Here is a 16,728-nt window from a genome sequence, read left to right as displayed (position 1 = left end):
CCCAACACGTGTGTGTTGGCAAAATGTAACCATGTGTGATTGTTGGTGAAGGAAAAAAAAAAAAACACCAATTAGCGGGTGTTGTACAGACGTGGTACGTTTATTTACTTTTTTAAGAGACTGTATGCAAACTGTACATTTCCTGTGAAAGCAAAAGTGTACTTTGACAACAGACAATGCATGTAACAGGCTGAAGTTGACACGGCATCCCAGAACGTCAACAACCAACACATCCAGGGTACCTTGGACGTCGTATCTGGACTTGGAAAGTCCATGACCAAACGTCAATATGAGATGAGTTCGGGTTGAGAATGTGTTGTTCTGTCTGTAGTGATTCGTTTTTTATTCATAACCACACATTTGGTACACTATTATACCCCCTTTTAGAAAAGCCCCTGGACAGAACCTCAGAAAAACATTTTCTGTGTTAATCTACTTTGAATTTGGTCCATGTGAGGCCATTGGTATGTGATGACGTTGGAGTAAGAATGTGTTGACTAACTACCATGACCGACATTGAACGGCTTTGTCCCTATCTGGAGCCGGTGTTTGGTTTGTCTGTCCTGGGCTACTGTAGAAACATCTCCGCAGATGAGGACATGCTCCCTATGTAGATATGAACAGCTCATTCTAAGTTAACAAAAATACAACCACTGTTATTTTCAGGTGATTATAAACTAAAGAAAACACTCTTATTATATTATCTTCCCTTTCTACTAATATATCCCAGTATACCTTCACACTGGACCTTTAATACTGCACCTATACAATACATTTCAACTGACAGTCCTATTTAATTCACATTATCTTTATATTTAACTCACTTAAAGATCCCATTTCTTTGCATTTTATTTAGGCTGTGCTTATATATTGTAGTATGATGCACATATTTGTACATATCTCTTATTTTTCTATTTCCTCCTTACATATTGTGCTATATTGTAGCATAATGCACATTTTTACATGCTTCTTATTTTTCTATTTTTGTTCTCTATGTGTATGTATAAGAGCAACGTGACCCAGTTTCCCTTGTAATCTGTAATGTAACTAAAGCTGTCAGACAAATGTAGTGGAGTAAAAAGTACAATATCTACATCTGAGATGTGGCTGAGTAGAGGTATAGAGGTGCAGAAAATGGAAATACTCTGGTAAAGTACAAGCCTACACCTCATAATTTATACTTAAGTGCAGTACTTGAGTAAATGTACTCAGCTACAGGCCACCAGTGAGCATGTGTATACAGTATTTATAAGGGAATGGTGGCATGATAGCCGAGGTATGGCACTGCATCTCGAATCAAGTGTTATGCTTAAAATAAATCCATATCTGTAACAAGCAGAGTGTGAAAAATCAATCAAGATCAATGTGACAGGGGGTTTGGTGGGAAGTGTTGCTATGGAGGAGAATGCAGAGTGTGAGAAAGAGAGAGGGAGAGGCAGCTTCTTCTCTGCAAACAGCAGATTAAAGTGACCTCTGGTCTTGTGCCTCTGATGTTTCTCTAATTACCTTGTCTCACCATCCTGATAAAGTGCTCCGACACAGTTTGCTCCTCTGCTTCGTTTATTCAAAAACCTGACACGGTGATGAGCGCACGCTGAACTTTCAGTGCAAGTACTGCGTATTGTGTAAATAGGTTTTGGTTGTACTGCTGTTTGTATTACAGGAACAGTATCAGACTCAGCATAGCGACTTGAGTAATCCTCAAGTAGCAGTCCTGCATTTATTACAGTTATTGATGCATTAATGTGTTCATTACTTTAATGTTACAGCTGGTAAAAGTGGAGCTGCTTTATATAGATGATCCTATAATAATCTGTCATAATTATTTCTTTATATTCTGTACACCTGCAAAGTAAGTGAAGCTGCCAAATGTAGTGCAGTAAGAAGTACAGTATCTCCCTTTGAAATGTGGTGAAATGGAAATGTAAAGTAGCGTAAATTGTTAAATAATGACTTAAAGCTGAGGAGCCATTTGTCTGCATAATGAGTACTTTTACTTCAGACACATTAAAGCTCCAGTGTGTAGGATTCAGGGGGATGTACTGGCAGAAATGAAATATAATAAGTATGTTTTCTTTAGTGTGTAGTCATCTGAAAATAAGAACCGTTGTGTATCTGTTACCTTTGTATGAGCCGTTTACATCTACATAGAGTTTCTACAGGGGCTCAGAATAGACAAATCCAACACTGGCTCTAGATAGGGACATTCACACTGTGTTGATCAAGGAAACGGAGCGTTATATTTCTATATAAATGAAGAACAGTTAAGTTAATCACACATTCACTCTGCTTGGCGCTCTGCTGCTCCGTCTTCCCAGACAGAGTGCTCAGAGTGCGCTCTGCCACTCTGGGAGTGCGGTGCACTGAATAACTCAACGGTCCAGTTTGTGTCAGAGTGAGCTCCGACTCTATGGATGAGTATTTCCGAATGCACCACTTGTATCATCTTCCTCCATTGTCTAAAACAAGCCAAAAGAACTTGCTAGCTAGCACTGACTAATGTCTGTGGAGAATTGTTTTACCTCCAGCTAAGCCCCGCCCACCAAAAAATGTCATATCGTTTACTAACAGGAACAGGGTCTATTTAATGCTCCGTTTCTTCCACCAACAGGGCTCTCATTTTAGTGCAGAGCGTCAGACTGAATTTACAAACACACCATGTCAGGTCACTCACTCTCCGGGACCGCCAGTGTTAGTTGAATAAGTAAACACTGACCAACGGGACCAGACTGGCCGACCCGTATGCTCTCACTCAGTGGATGGATGATGTCACAGGAAGCCAATCTTACAAATACGACACTTGTTTGTTTTGCTATGGAAGCTAATGTTAGCTAATGCGCTAAAAAGTTAGCGTTCCAGAGAAATCCAATATTCCTCTTAATCCCTCCCCAGTTTCTGATGAGGTGGACATGATAACCCTTAATACACATAACCTTATTCATCCCTACAACAGGAAATACTTTTTCCCTAACCTGATATGAAGTGTGCGCTGCACATGTGAGCATTTTTGATGATGGCCTCCGTCCAGTCCTTTGGTCTTATCACATTTAACCATCTTTGTTTTTGTTGACGGGCAGTGGCGGCTGGTTTTGAGTCATGACTCCTTCTATTCTGGCTCCCAATAACACAACAAGACCACACTTTAAGACTTCTATGTAGCCTACAGCCCTGTGGTGGAGAGGCTGGTTTTGCTCCCAGCTAATGAACTGACATCACTGTGACCTCGGCCCTAAAAAGGTCTATACTACCCACATTGTAAAGTATTTCTCTAAGTGATAATATATGTTATTAATATTATAACACACTGAAATGAGTAGGCCCAGGTATTTTTACTTGATACCCTGAGTAAGTTTGCTGATAATATTTATGTAGCTACTCAGACTACTGTAAGTATGTAGTATGTTAATGCAGGACTTTAACTTATCCACCTTATTCCTAACCCCTATGATACACTGCGAGAATTATGTGTGCAACTTCCAACGTTGAACCAAAACCAGCGATTTCCAATATTAACAGTTTGTTTACAGTACTCTATTCTTCTTTCCAAGAGCAATTGGGAAATAAAATGTGGAGCACACCTTTCAACCAAGCACGCTAGCAATTAGCTCGCCTTGCTCTGTTAAGATATTGCTAACTTTAACATGGCTCGAGCTAGCTTAAGGTAAACATCTGCTCCTTCTAAAGATGATTTCTGATTTCTGATGACTTATTAAGAGACACTAACACATTCAGCCAACATTTAACATAATTCAGTATTAACTGTAGCTCCATGTAAAGTGAAAAAATGTGATGTTTATAAGCTAATCCTCCGCTCGTCTGTGTCAACAATGCATTTTAGACGTTTTTTAAATTTCTGATTTATTTAAAAATGTTCTGAGTGAAACATGATGCTGAATTTAGCAGCAGACTTCAGTAATGGTAATATAAAGTAGTAGTAAAAGAAATAACTTTTACAGTAAATCAGTAACACATTCTCAGCCCTAAATACATATTTCAAGGTATGTTGCTGAGTTAATTTTCTAATGTAGGTTGAGACTGAAGTCAGACGGGGAAAGACAGGGATATGTACTGACGGTCTACGTGTCATTCTCTTCTGCTAATTCTGATTTAATGCTTTATCGCTATGTCTCGCGAAACTCTTGTGGTTTTATTTCTCATATCAGTGGTAACCATGGCAACGGGAACAATACCTTTTTGTTCTGGTTACACGTTCAACACACAGAGTTGCTGAAGACAAAAATTTAGCTTAGACTGGTTGTTCGTTGTTACAGATATGGACAGTGCAACAGGTAGCTACCAGAGCTCCGCAAAAAAGACATTTTAGAAAAGTTAACATAGTTAAATATTTGTTAAAAAATAAATTAGTATTTGCTAAACTGAAGGCAAATAGAGTGTGCCAGTAAACCCGGAACTCTGTTAGCGCTTTTAGCACTTCCGGTTCTCTCGTCTAAAAGTCAATACGTTTTTTGAATGGGATTTTGGTAAAATGCCTCAAATAAGGTCTGTGGTTAACAAAAGCTTAAGCAAGTTTCAGGTTTTGTTCTACGACATAAAACACGTCAGTAAATACCCTACTTGTGAATTTTGAAGCTTTTACGTGTCATAAAAAAGGCGGTTGCTAACAAGTTGCTCAATACGACTACAAACCCTGTCGGGGACATTAAACATAATCACCCCCGAACAGGCGAGAGTGCTGGCAGTCCGCCATTACAGCTTCTTATTTAGCTTAAACAGTCCGATTTCCCCATTATACAATGTTTTTAAAATAAAGCGGCCGAAATCAGTTGAAAGCTTAGTGGCGGTGACGTCAAGAGTCATGCGACCGTGGAGTAGTCATGTAGTCCGTTAAAGCCTAACGTTAGCTTTTTACTTCTGGCGATCGCATTTAAGCTTCAAATGTGGTGTGAAAGGTGTTCATATGTGAAGATTATCTCACTGAACAAAACCTGTAAGTATCATAAACTTGTGTTAGCCACAGAGCTTATTTTCTGACATAATCCAAAACGCAATGCAAAAATCACTTTCACTTTCTCTTCCGGGAACCAGTGCGATGCTAAACTTCCGGGTTTTGACGTCAGCCCTGGCACACTCTATTACTTTGGAAGAGAACCAGTGTTGGCGGTTAGCCACCAAGAGTAGCCACTGGGGCTAACTAGCATACTGCTACTTCCGCTATCTCACCGGAAGTCGCGCACATAATCATTTCTACAGTAGTGCCCTTGGGAATAAGGTGGATACTACCCACAATGGTGGTTAATAAATCAGCAAAGTTTTCCTCTAAGTAATAGTGTTCAATAATATGTGTTATTAATATTATAACACATTGAGTAGACAAATATATTTTTACTTGATACCCTGAGTAGCTTTGCTGATAATAGCCTATGTGCGTTGGCTACTTAGACTATTGTAAGTAAGTATATTTAATGCTTTTTTGACTTTTACTTATAGGCCGATGGAATATTTTTACACCGTGGTATTTTACTTTCACTTAACTAAAGGATGTGAATACTTCTAGCACCGCTGGTTTTAACTGGGGGTACTTAATAAACTGGCAAACTGGTGTTTTTGTTATACTGGTAGTCTACTTGAGAAGAACATGAGTGCTTCCTCCAGCACTGTTATGGAGCCCATAATTCATACCTGCTCTGACATTACACACACACACACACACACACACACACACACACACACAGATCATAACGGAGAGGTCCAGGTCCGGTTCGTACTTCGCGCGCTCCCGGTTCATGTGGCCGCAGCAGTCCACGTCAGCAGAGGGAGATCAGCACCCTGGACAGCGGCGGCTGGTCACTGATAAAGCAGCCACAGCTCCTCCTGCACTGGGAGCACTGGGAGCGCTGGGATAGGCACATCACCCATCATCAGAGGCGGATGGATGACCAGAGAGGAAAAAACACCCGACTTGTTTACAGCACGACTGTTTTTCTCTTCTTCTTCTTCTCCTTCTTCCTATTCCGGAAGTAGCTGCTGCGTTGGTTCAATCTCCAAGCCGACCATTTCGAGGAGGGAAATCAGCGCCAGCAGTATCATCACCACCATCTATCTGATCCAATAATCAATGCCATTACTGCTGTGTAATTGCTCTCGGATGCGAAGACATCTCCACGCGTCTTTCTCCCCAGTTAGAAAAAATCGCAGGGTGCCTTTTTTTTTTTAATTATTCTGCCTCTCTTTGACCGTGTTTCTTTTTTGGGGGGTGCTTTGCAATGAAATGCTGATGGACATCGAGGCGAAGATGGGAAGCACGGGGCTCTCGGGTGTTTTTGTGCTGCCGTGTTTCCAGCGAGGAGGCTGCTGAGAAATGAGCAGGATTGTGTTTTTTGATCTCGACGTGGATTGTCGGGGTGAATGGCTCGGATTCTCCGTGGATCAACCACAGGCTTCTTTACAAAGAGGAGATGAAATAGAGAAGAGAGAGAAAGAGAGGGGGGAGAAAAAAATGGACCATGATCTGACGCTTGGGATGCTACAGTGAGGAGGGACAATAAGAGATAAAATATATACACAGAGACATTTTCTAATCATCCAAATCCAACTTCCATTTCATCTTTTCATTTTCCTTTTGGATTATGATTCTTGACAAGAGTCCCAGATGTGACTGTATGGATGGCAGGTCGTTGTATTTTACCTCCCATCTTCTATTTCCTGGCTCTGTGTTGCTCTCTCTTCCACTCGTCCACTCTCTCGCGGTCTTCTGCTTTGGGTAGCAAAACATGTAGGCTATTTTTTGCTGCAAGCCCAGTGCATGTGAAAAAAGGTGTCTTTGAAGAAAAAACAAAAATGGACCGTGGAGATCAAACCCTGTGCAAGCTCTAGTGTTTTTTTCTGGGGTGCGGTGGACGATGCATCGAGGCTATAGACGGCGTTTGCTGAGTTGTTTGAGTAATGAATATTGAAAGAGTGTGTCGGCCAGCTGAAAGGGAAAATCTTTCATCCGCATTGGCTTAGACACACATGCCATCAGTGGGGCGAGAGCCTTTATTTCTCTGGATTTCCCCTTAATAAGCTGGTGGTGGTGTTAATGAAAATACTAGGCTACAATAAGAGTGAACATATCGGATGTATGAATAATAATAATCACAATAATAATAAGAGAAGGAGAGGAGATAAAAACACATTTATTTCAGTGGCGGATTCTTTATGTAGCCAAACATGTTCAAGTATCGGATCCGCATGTTTTTTAATGAACTGAAAGTCCTGGTGTTTATGCGATCCGATTCGAGACAGTCCGGCTCAGACACAGATAGACGGTCCACCACCATGCGAGGTCTGGGGATGGGCGGCTGCGGTTGGCCGCCTTTCGTCGACTGCCATTCCCGGGATGACGAGGAGGAGTACTACGGCAGCGACCCGCGGCCCCGGAGCCTGGCGTTTGAGGACAAGGAGCCCAAGCTGCAAGTGGGCCTGGACGCCGTGTCTCTGGCCAGCACCGCCAGCAGCCTGCGGACCCCCCAGTGCCGGATCTGTTTCCAAGGCCCAGAGCAGGTAGACATGCAGCAGCAGCAGCAGCAGCAGCAGGCAGTGCTTCCTAATGCTGATGCCACGTCCTGTGTGTGGATCAGACACACTGTTTATGTGCTTTAAATGTGCTGAGGCTTTTGTGCAGCTGTGGAGAGCCATTTCAACATGCATGCGTGCAGGTTTTTTTTTTAGGAAGTTAGCTTTTCTAGAGTGTAATCTGCCATTTTGATTTTTTTTTTCTCTGTAGCAAATCACAAAGGGTCTCTGATTCAGTGGAGCTACTACAACCATCCTGTCCTACATCTCTCCCTCTCCTCCCTCTTTCTCTCTCCCACCCACCTTCCCCTCAAATACCTCCTTTGAAAAAACAACAATCTAGGCTGAAGCCAACGTTGTAATCATGCAAAATTAGACAAATCAGTTCTATTTAGATACCCCCGAATCACAAATTGATCTCACAGGGCTTTGAATCTGCTCAGCACAGACACCCTCTGTCTCCAAACCCTCGATCCACAGACAAATATTACCCTTTTTCCCCAGTGATGTGGTTATCTAAAAAATAACACTGTTTTCATAGCTTAGGCTAATCAGTGAGGGAGAGGCAGCAGTTCCCACACATCTGAAATCCGGCCAGCATAGCAACAAAGAAAGTTAGCCAATTAGGTCTGCAGGATGACAAATAGAGTGAGAGGGACTGAATATGCATGAGTCACAATCATTTTGTAAATGTAAATCAACTGTCCCCCCTCGTCCGCATGTGTCACAGAACAGGATGATCAACTATTGATCTTGTGACGAACACTGTTCCTGGCCAGACAATGGTGTTGACTGTGACGATAAATGACAAGTTAAATGAATTTATCATCCTTTTTTTTTGGTCCTATTTCTATTCTCCTTCTCTCTGGTGCTTGTTTTTTTTTATTTCCCAGAGCCCCAAACAAAACAATAAGTAGTGCATCTCTTTGGTCTGTGGCCAAATGTCGATCTCACCAGATGTGCAGAAACCTGTGCCGCCTGGCTCAGCAGGTAGTCCTGAAGCCTGAGATAATTAGAAACACTGTAAATCCTGTAGGAGCACAGATGGATATTACCATTTAGTCACTTCTCTAAGATAGGCGTATAGTGTCATTACAGCCCATGTGCTAATTTATGACATCTGCCTTAGAGTTTCTATTGTGAGACATAGTAAACCGGAGAGCCACAGGACAGAGTATAAATCAGTTCAGGCTTGTTTTGGATACAAAGCCATTTGATGTTACAGACTGGGATCAACCCCAGGTTGCTGTCTTGCCCACTCAAAGATCCTCCTTTAATAAAAGGTTGATGTTTGGGGCTTTGGGCTCTCCGGCAAGGTGACTCATCGTGCAACATGGCTCTGAGCTGCCTCTTTTAGCTACAGACAAAGAGCAAGCAAACAAAGCACTGAGGGAAAACCCAGAGACTACACTACTACATCAGCTCTGATATTAGCTCTTTTTTTGCCTCCACAGCACTCAAAGTGCCTTATACCTCCTTGGGTGCGGGGTGGGGGGAGCACACATTTGCCATTTTATTGTTATTTCATTATTCAAGCAGGTCACAACAGGGGCCGGGATCATGTCGCTGTCAGCGGGCCAATTACCTACAGACATAATCACCTTGCTCTGTGGGCTGCATTGAGTATGAATCCTTATTAACTGTCTGTCAAAGGCGTCAGTGTGTGTCGTGGTACAGTAGGTCTGGATTCACAGAAGCGGCGCCAGAGCCTGCTGGAGGGGCCGGGCGTGTTAGGTTTGCATGGAGATGCAGGCATGTTGGAGCGAGGAGGGGAGGTGGTGGAGGTGGAGGAGGAGGAGGAGGAGGAGGTGGTGATCACCCCTGCCTGCCCTTTTCACTTGCAGTGCCCAACAGCGTGTTTCCACAGTGACACACAGTCTGCAGCTCAGGGGGGCACTTCCACGCTGGATTTTTTAATTTTTTTGTCTAAAGGTTACAGCTGAGGAGGAAGACCATTTTCTTAGTCATAGAAGTGACACACCAAATTAACACCTTCATGCTCTGTGAAGTGGCCTCGAGGGCTAAACCCACGCCAGATCATCAGAGCAGTGTGTGTTTGTGTGTGTATTTGTGCGGCGGAGCAGTCTGTGTGTTTGTTGGAGCAGTTCCTATTTGTCGTTAAAAAGGATGAATGTGTTTTTCTTATTGTCAACAAAGCCCGCGAGAAGACCAACAATGAACCGATCCTATTAACATGTATTGTCTGTTTATCCAAAGCCTGATACATCTTATCTGTGCCATACAGCCAGGGCCAGCCCGAGACTTTTGGGGGCCCTAAGCAGGATTTGGTTTGTTGTTTTTTTCCAGCAGGGTTGTGCATTGTAGCTTCAATATTAGTTTAAAATAGCTGTGTGTGGGATTTAGTGGCATCTAGTGGTGAGGACTGCAGATTGCAGCCAGCTGAATCTTCTCCTGGTTAGAATTCCTTCAGTGTTCATTGTTCAGGAGTCGAATCATCCGCAGAGGTTTCCTCCTCTCCAACACAAACAGACCAGGTGATTTAACCTGGTAAAAACACTGAATAAGGCAGTTTCATTTACAAATCAGTGTCTCACTCTTTTGTAGTTTGGCACATTGCAGACGGGCTGCTAGCTTAGCACGTGCTAATGTGTGCAATGAGGTTTTATCCTCAGAGGTCTCTTCCTCTCCAAAACAAGGTGATTTGAATCTGTAGAAACACTGAATAAATCAATTTATATTAAAAAAAAAAATCTGTGTTTTTCCAATGCTCTTGTTGCAGAAAGGCTTCTAACTACAGTGGCTGACACAAAACATGAATGGCCTCATCTAGAGCCAGTGTTTGGTTTGTCCGTTCTGGGCTACTGTAGAAACATGGTGATGCAACATGGCGATGTCCGTAGACGAGGACCTGCTCCCTATGTAGATAAACAGCTCATTCTAATGTAACAATAACACAGTGATTATTATTTTCAGGTGATTTTATGCTAAAGAAAACATACTTATTATGTTATATTCCATCCTGCCAATACAGGATCTATACATAATCCAACACACTGGACCTTTACATACTCTACAATATAAAGGCTGAAGTGAGACCTATTAGCAGCAACACCAGCTTTACATAGACTTCAGTACTCCCTAATCCCCTGATCATTTTGTAACCACAGAGTCCTGTGAGTTGTGTTGTGTAGGGGACAGTAAATGACTTACTTACCTAAATTATTCATTTCACCAAACTCTGAGCTCATTGCTTTGTCTCAGTGTGTTAACAAAAATGGCACGAAATAATATCAGTTTTCATTTAAGAGGTTTCTTATTGTCTCTTGTTCATTAAAAACAGCCTTTTTCTAGACCAGCTGGGGCCTTAAGCAACTGCTTATATCGCTTAATGGATAGGGCTGGTTGTGCATAAGCTCCATTGTTGTCCAAAAACAATTAGAACACAAGTCCTGTAAATTAAATAACAAAATAATACACCCTCTAGAATGACACGTAGAAGCGATTTCTAATTTGATGCCACAGTGGTGGAAGAACTCAGATCTCTTAGCTTGGTAAAAGTACTAATACCACAGGGTAAAAATACTCTGTTACAAGTAAATGTCCTGCAATCAGAATGTTACCATGTAAAAGTACAAGAGTATTAGCATCAAAATCAATGGCCTATTTCAGAAAAATATGTATTATATCATTTGATTGTAATTAGTGATGCATTCATGTGTTCATCACTTTATTGTTGCGGCTGATGAAAGTCGAGCAAATGTTTATATTCTGGGTCAGAGCAGTCACCACAAGAAAATGTAAGTTTCTGCAAACCGTGAATACGTTACATTTGTACATTTCATACGCATCATATCAGTGTTTCTAAAGTGATATAGTATATGAGCTGACTTTGTCATCAGGAGGTGGAGGAGATGGTGGATGGTAGATGGAGGGGCAGTTAGGCGAGGAGCCTGCCAAGCTGCACACCACTGTTTTAGACCAACAAACAGCAAAATAGGTTGTATTTTAGTGAGTCATTGTTATGTTTCCTGTGGTTTTTAAAGCACCAAATGTGGGTGTTCTTTTGGCATGTTGCTGTTTTTCCAGTGGGGATAGTGCCAGGAAAAGTGGCAGGTTTTTTTTTACAGACTTCACTGGTTTTTCACAGAGGATTGTTCCCCACAAAACTGAGGAATTTAAGCCAAAACATGATATTTTCCAAGCGATAACCAAATGTTTTTTTGTGCCTAAACCAACCACACATTAATCACAGTGTTGTTGAAATGTAAAGTTTCAACATATCTGCTACGTAATAACATGCAAACGTAATGTATCCATGGTTTGCAGAAACTTACAATGCTAAGGTTTATTCTGGCGATTGGGTTGCCTTACCACACGTTAACCACAGAGTTGTCACAACATAGAATTTAAATTGAAACACAAAGTTTCGACATATCTGCTGCATATGAAAGGCAGAAATGTAACATCTGTGTTGTAAGATCAACGGGACAACACAAATATTTTATAATCTGACAATGTTTAAGGTTTGGTTAGATTTAGCTTCACAAAAATGGGATTTTGGTTTGGGTTAAAGTAAAGTAAACAGTATCGCCAGTGACAGTGAAAGCCAACCCCACCGTCTGGTGTTTCGCATCACTATATTTTCTTTTTTCTTAGATGCGTGCTGCTAACCGTCTGGTACTGTATGTGGTCGCTACCTTTTTTTGAAGTCCCAACCTCACCTGCGCGCTGCCACTCTGGCATAAACGTCAGTGTCAGTGAGCCACAGTGTTGCACTGGGTGACATTTTTCTTCTTTACCATGAACACAGACACTGAAGTTTATTTTGACTCAGTCCCACATACACCATCCTGCTGCCACAAAACCTCACTAGCCTCCTGAGACCCGAACATTTGTTTGGTATGCATTTTCAATTTCTCCTAGCTATCTGGGATCAGTCGTACCCGATAAGTATAAAAAAAAACTAGACACTGTCAACAATAATGACAATAAAGCCCCAATGTCCTCAAACGAGCACTTACTTACAGTGTCTCAGCTTTTTACTGTTGCTAAAATTGGTCAAATTTTTTGCCATATCAAGCTACAAACATTTTTGATCATAAATAAACAAGTTTCAACAATAAAACGTGATCAGCTTTTGGACCTTGTCCACATTTGTGCCGGAATAGCTGCAGACTGACTTGGCAGAGATGGCTGCCATATTGTTTTTTCATGGATTAGTGTGTTGTGCTCTTACTACCTCTAGATGGCACAAAAAGTGTCCACGAACGAGGACAACAGGTCTGAGTTAAGCAGAATGAAGTGTAAGGTCAAGTAAACCCAAAATGTGAGGTCCTCATATGAGGACACAGGGTCTCAGGAGGCCAGAGCACCAAATGTGGATTACTCCATCACTGAAAATAGTCCCAGACAAATGCACTATTAACTGCAGTTTGAGTGGCGTTTGCTAAAAACTACAGTGACCAGCTGTTTTACGAAATTATTTAACTTTTAAAATATATAAGCTATATATTTGTGAGTCTTCTGTAGGAGCCACATTGTTGGTTTAGGTCGTTTGGTAGGATTTGTCATAACAAAAATGTAGGAAAACTTCAGCCTTACCCTTTAAAAGTTAATGTAAAGTGTAATGTTGCTTTACAGTCGACTTCACAGTTTGCTCCAACACAATACAACTCCAAATGTTCTAGTTTTATTTGAGGATCAGTTCATTCTGCGAGTCCAGATGTGACCTTTCATGTCTCGTTTGGTGCCTTTACTCTCTCTCTGTGTTGCCTTCAGGTGCAGGGATTGACTCTCAAATTTGAGAATGTGCAAATGAAAAATAAGCATAACACAATATTTATGAGTGTTTTATTTCCAGTTTTATTTAGTCTCGTTAATTGCTGTTGGATTTGATCACTTTGGTACATTTTTATAGCTTATTATTGGCCCCCCAGGACCTTCAATATGAAAGTATTACTATAAAACTTAAGATTATTACTAGAATTATTACAGCAACAAAAAACTCATTATTCAGACTCATTTCTCTGGTACTCTGGTAAATACTTTTTACTTTTTAGTGTTCTTTGCACTGACCTCATTTACAGAACTGTTCCTTCTGTGTGAAGCTCAAAACAAGGTTTGATTTCCTTCAGGTTGTTTTGGAGACACCAAGTTTTCGCCTGAAAGCAATTACATGTCCAGTACACGAAAAACATCTTTCACACCTGCAGTTCGGTTTCCTCAGAACTAAATGTACATCCTGTGATCTGCGGCAGGAGGATCGATATTTGTAAACATCAAACAATGCTCCCTCAGAGTTTGAGTCTTGAACCTGATTTTGGGATGAATCCAGGGGACACTTTGAAGAACTGTGACTTTGGATGAGACGAGCTCTTACATACAAATACATTTTATCACTTGATAGAGATAATTGGATGCATATGGAGAGAAAATCCCTGAAATCTGAAATGAAATATGGTCTCTCTCATTCATAATTAATGGAGCAGCTCCAGAAAATGCTCCTCTTGATTTTTGCTTCAGATGAAATGTAAATTTAAACAAAATTATCACATTTTCTGTTTAAACAGCTTCTGTTTGTGGCGACGCTTTAAAATCATAATCACAGCTTTTAAAGGTCTTTGTTTTTATTTTGTTCTGGTTGATCGTGACATTCACGTCCTCATACGAGCCTGAAAATGTTTCCTCACAACACACGCACACACACATATACACACACGCACTTTCCAACGACAGCTTGACATTTTAGAAATGTTTGCTTTCATATGGTTTTTATTTAGTTTCTCATATACTTCTGACCTTCTCCGTGTTATCTTTATAATGTCAGCAGGCAAGTTATTTTAAAGTTTATGAGTGGCATGTGGCTCATCTGCCAAACTCAATCTTTTATGCGGTGGGACACTCGAAGTCTTTTATTATAAGTGGGAAGGTCAAACGAGCCAGATGGGGAACCGACAGAGTGCAGACGGACAGAAAAAATATGAAGCATTATTTGTGTCAACGCAGTCCGGTGGTGCATAAAATCTGTATTGATTAAAGGGATTGTTCGGCTTTTTCTGAGGTGGGGTTGTACGAGGTACTTCACCATAGTCGGTGTATCACCTACAATACATGGTTGTCGGCAACAAGCGGCAACATTCGGCGCTGAAAAATGAAGCCAATGTGAAAGTGCCAAAAACGGATTTTAGGGAAGAGGACTGGCTAGCAATATTTTTTTCAACACATTCTCACTCTGACCTCGTCACATATTGACGCTTGGGTCATTGACTTTCCACATCCACATACGATGAGCAAGGTAGCCTGGGTGTGTTGGTTGTTGACGTTCTGGGACACCGTGTCAAGTTCTCTTCTTTCAAGATACACTTCAATTTTCACAGGAAATTTACGTTTACATACAGTCTCTTTAAAATAAATACACTACGTCAGTGCAACAACGCAAATTGACTGTTTTCCATCAACAACAAACACATAGTTAGGTTTCGGCAACAAAAGCACGTGGTTAGGTTTAGGAAAAAAGAACAGGGTTTGGCTTTAGAATCTTATGGGACACGAACGCCACTCTCTCGGGTGAAAGTCGGTGTTTGTTGGACCCATCCACCACCTGTCCTGCCCGCCCCACTCAGACTTCTGCCACCTTAACTTTCATCCTTGTCCTGCCATGGTTCCCCCTGATGCGGCCGGGCATCATTGAACTATATTGGCAACTGGCTGCGTATCATACAGACATTAAACGACACCTTTTGTCGTTAATTTCTGACGCCGCAAGTCACTGCCCAAATGCCAGATTCTGACGACTTTGGAGTGAGACTGTGCTCTTTCTTCCTACCATGGCAAAGGCATGGTCTGCCTCACTCTGCTCTGATTGGCTTAGAAGTGCCAAAAACCGCAGTTCCTCTAATGGCCACTTGAGGCTGGCTCCAAGAGCGAGTCAAATCCCATAGAACGCAATGTTAAACTTAACAGCAGAAATAAACATGTTTTTAGCCAGGTACAAAACGGTTTTGGTATCTATAGCTTATCTTCCTGTTCATGACAACTGTACGAGGGAAGAATCTTTATATATCTCACTCATTTACATTTCTATGAAGGCTTAAAGTTACACATAATTAAAGCTCCAAAAATTCAAGATGGTGACAGCCGAAATGCCAAACTCGACTCCACAAACCAGTTGGTGATGTCAGTGTCCATATGTTTATACAGTCTATGGTGAACACACCCCAGTTTGGAGAAGCAGGCTGGAGTACCACCACAGAAGTTAGGCAACGTATCATTGTGGACGGGGGCAGCAGGAAACATATTTTAGCCACCTATAAAAACCTATCAAATTAAGTGTGTGCTATATTTAGACAGTCCTTTTCGACAGCTGGTGTACCGCTGCCCCGATCAGTTTCTTTGTGTTGTTGTGTGACTTTGGTGTTCTTAAAGGTTAGTTCACATTCACCAAAGTCACACAATAACACAAACTAAGTGATACAGGTAGCAGTAGAACGGCAATTCCTGTGTTCTGCAAGTTAAAATAACTGTTTTTCTCGATTGGGTTTGGTGTCTTTGAAGCAAGCATAGATGGATACAACAACTTCAGTCCCTCATTACAGAGGGCTGACAGCAAGGTAAAGGTGTAAAAATGTTTTAAATATAGAGTATACTTAAACAATGTTTTTTTTAGGTGTCTGTACTCCTGTCTGCTTCTCCAAACTGGGGGCATACTGATAGACATCTACTGTAGGTAACACACTGACTATGAATAAGTACCTCATACGAGCTCATCTAAAAAAAATCCAGATTATCCCTTTAAACTGGTAACTCTCTGGCAAGTTACTCTAAATGTATTCTGAGTCAACATTTGTAAATGAAAGATTCTGATGAGCGCTGACATTTGCACAGAGAACTGAGAAAACAGACATCAGCTGATTTTAGTCATTTTCATTAGGATTGTTTTTAGCAGTCACTATAAAGCAAACTATTTATTTAAATAATAACTCAATTCTAAATTCATTCTCTTTTTTGAGCTCGTAAATTAACTGTAGAGCCACTTATTATACTATCAATTCAGGCCGGTCCCGCTCCGTTATTACTTTAATGGTGTTCATTACGACAAAAATTATTTTCCCTTCTCCAGAGAAAATCAGTCACTCTGTTTTATAGACCCAAAAAACTGTGATAAACTGTGTGACATGCCAAATAGAAGAAATAATACTACTACTACTATTATTTGGATGCAGTGCTGGGCAGTAAGGTATTATTGAGTGAATA

The 16,728-nt window shown here is 41.2% G+C and overlaps 1 protein-coding gene across 1 annotated transcript in view; it reads left to right on the top strand.

The window, feature by feature from the left end:
- Positions 1-5,707: 5,707 nt before the first annotated feature.
- The window catches only part of marchf9 (membrane-associated ring finger (C3HC4) 9), a 28,749-nt gene continuing 17,728 nt past the window's right edge, over positions 5,708-16,728 (top strand). Inside the window, exon 1 of the mRNA XM_049580206.1 lies at positions 5,708-7,503. Coding sequence (XP_049436163.1) covers positions 7,171-7,503 — 333 coding nt within the window. The 5' untranslated portion in view covers positions 5,708-7,170. The remainder of the gene's footprint in view (positions 7,504-16,728) is intronic.

The sequence above is a fragment of the Epinephelus fuscoguttatus genome, linkage group LG7 (assembly GCF_011397635.1).
Source record: "Epinephelus fuscoguttatus linkage group LG7, E.fuscoguttatus.final_Chr_v1".
In the NCBI taxonomy this organism is placed as follows: Eukaryota; Metazoa; Chordata; class Actinopteri; order Perciformes; family Serranidae; genus Epinephelus; species Epinephelus fuscoguttatus.
This window is presented reverse-complemented; position numbering and strand designations above follow the sequence as displayed.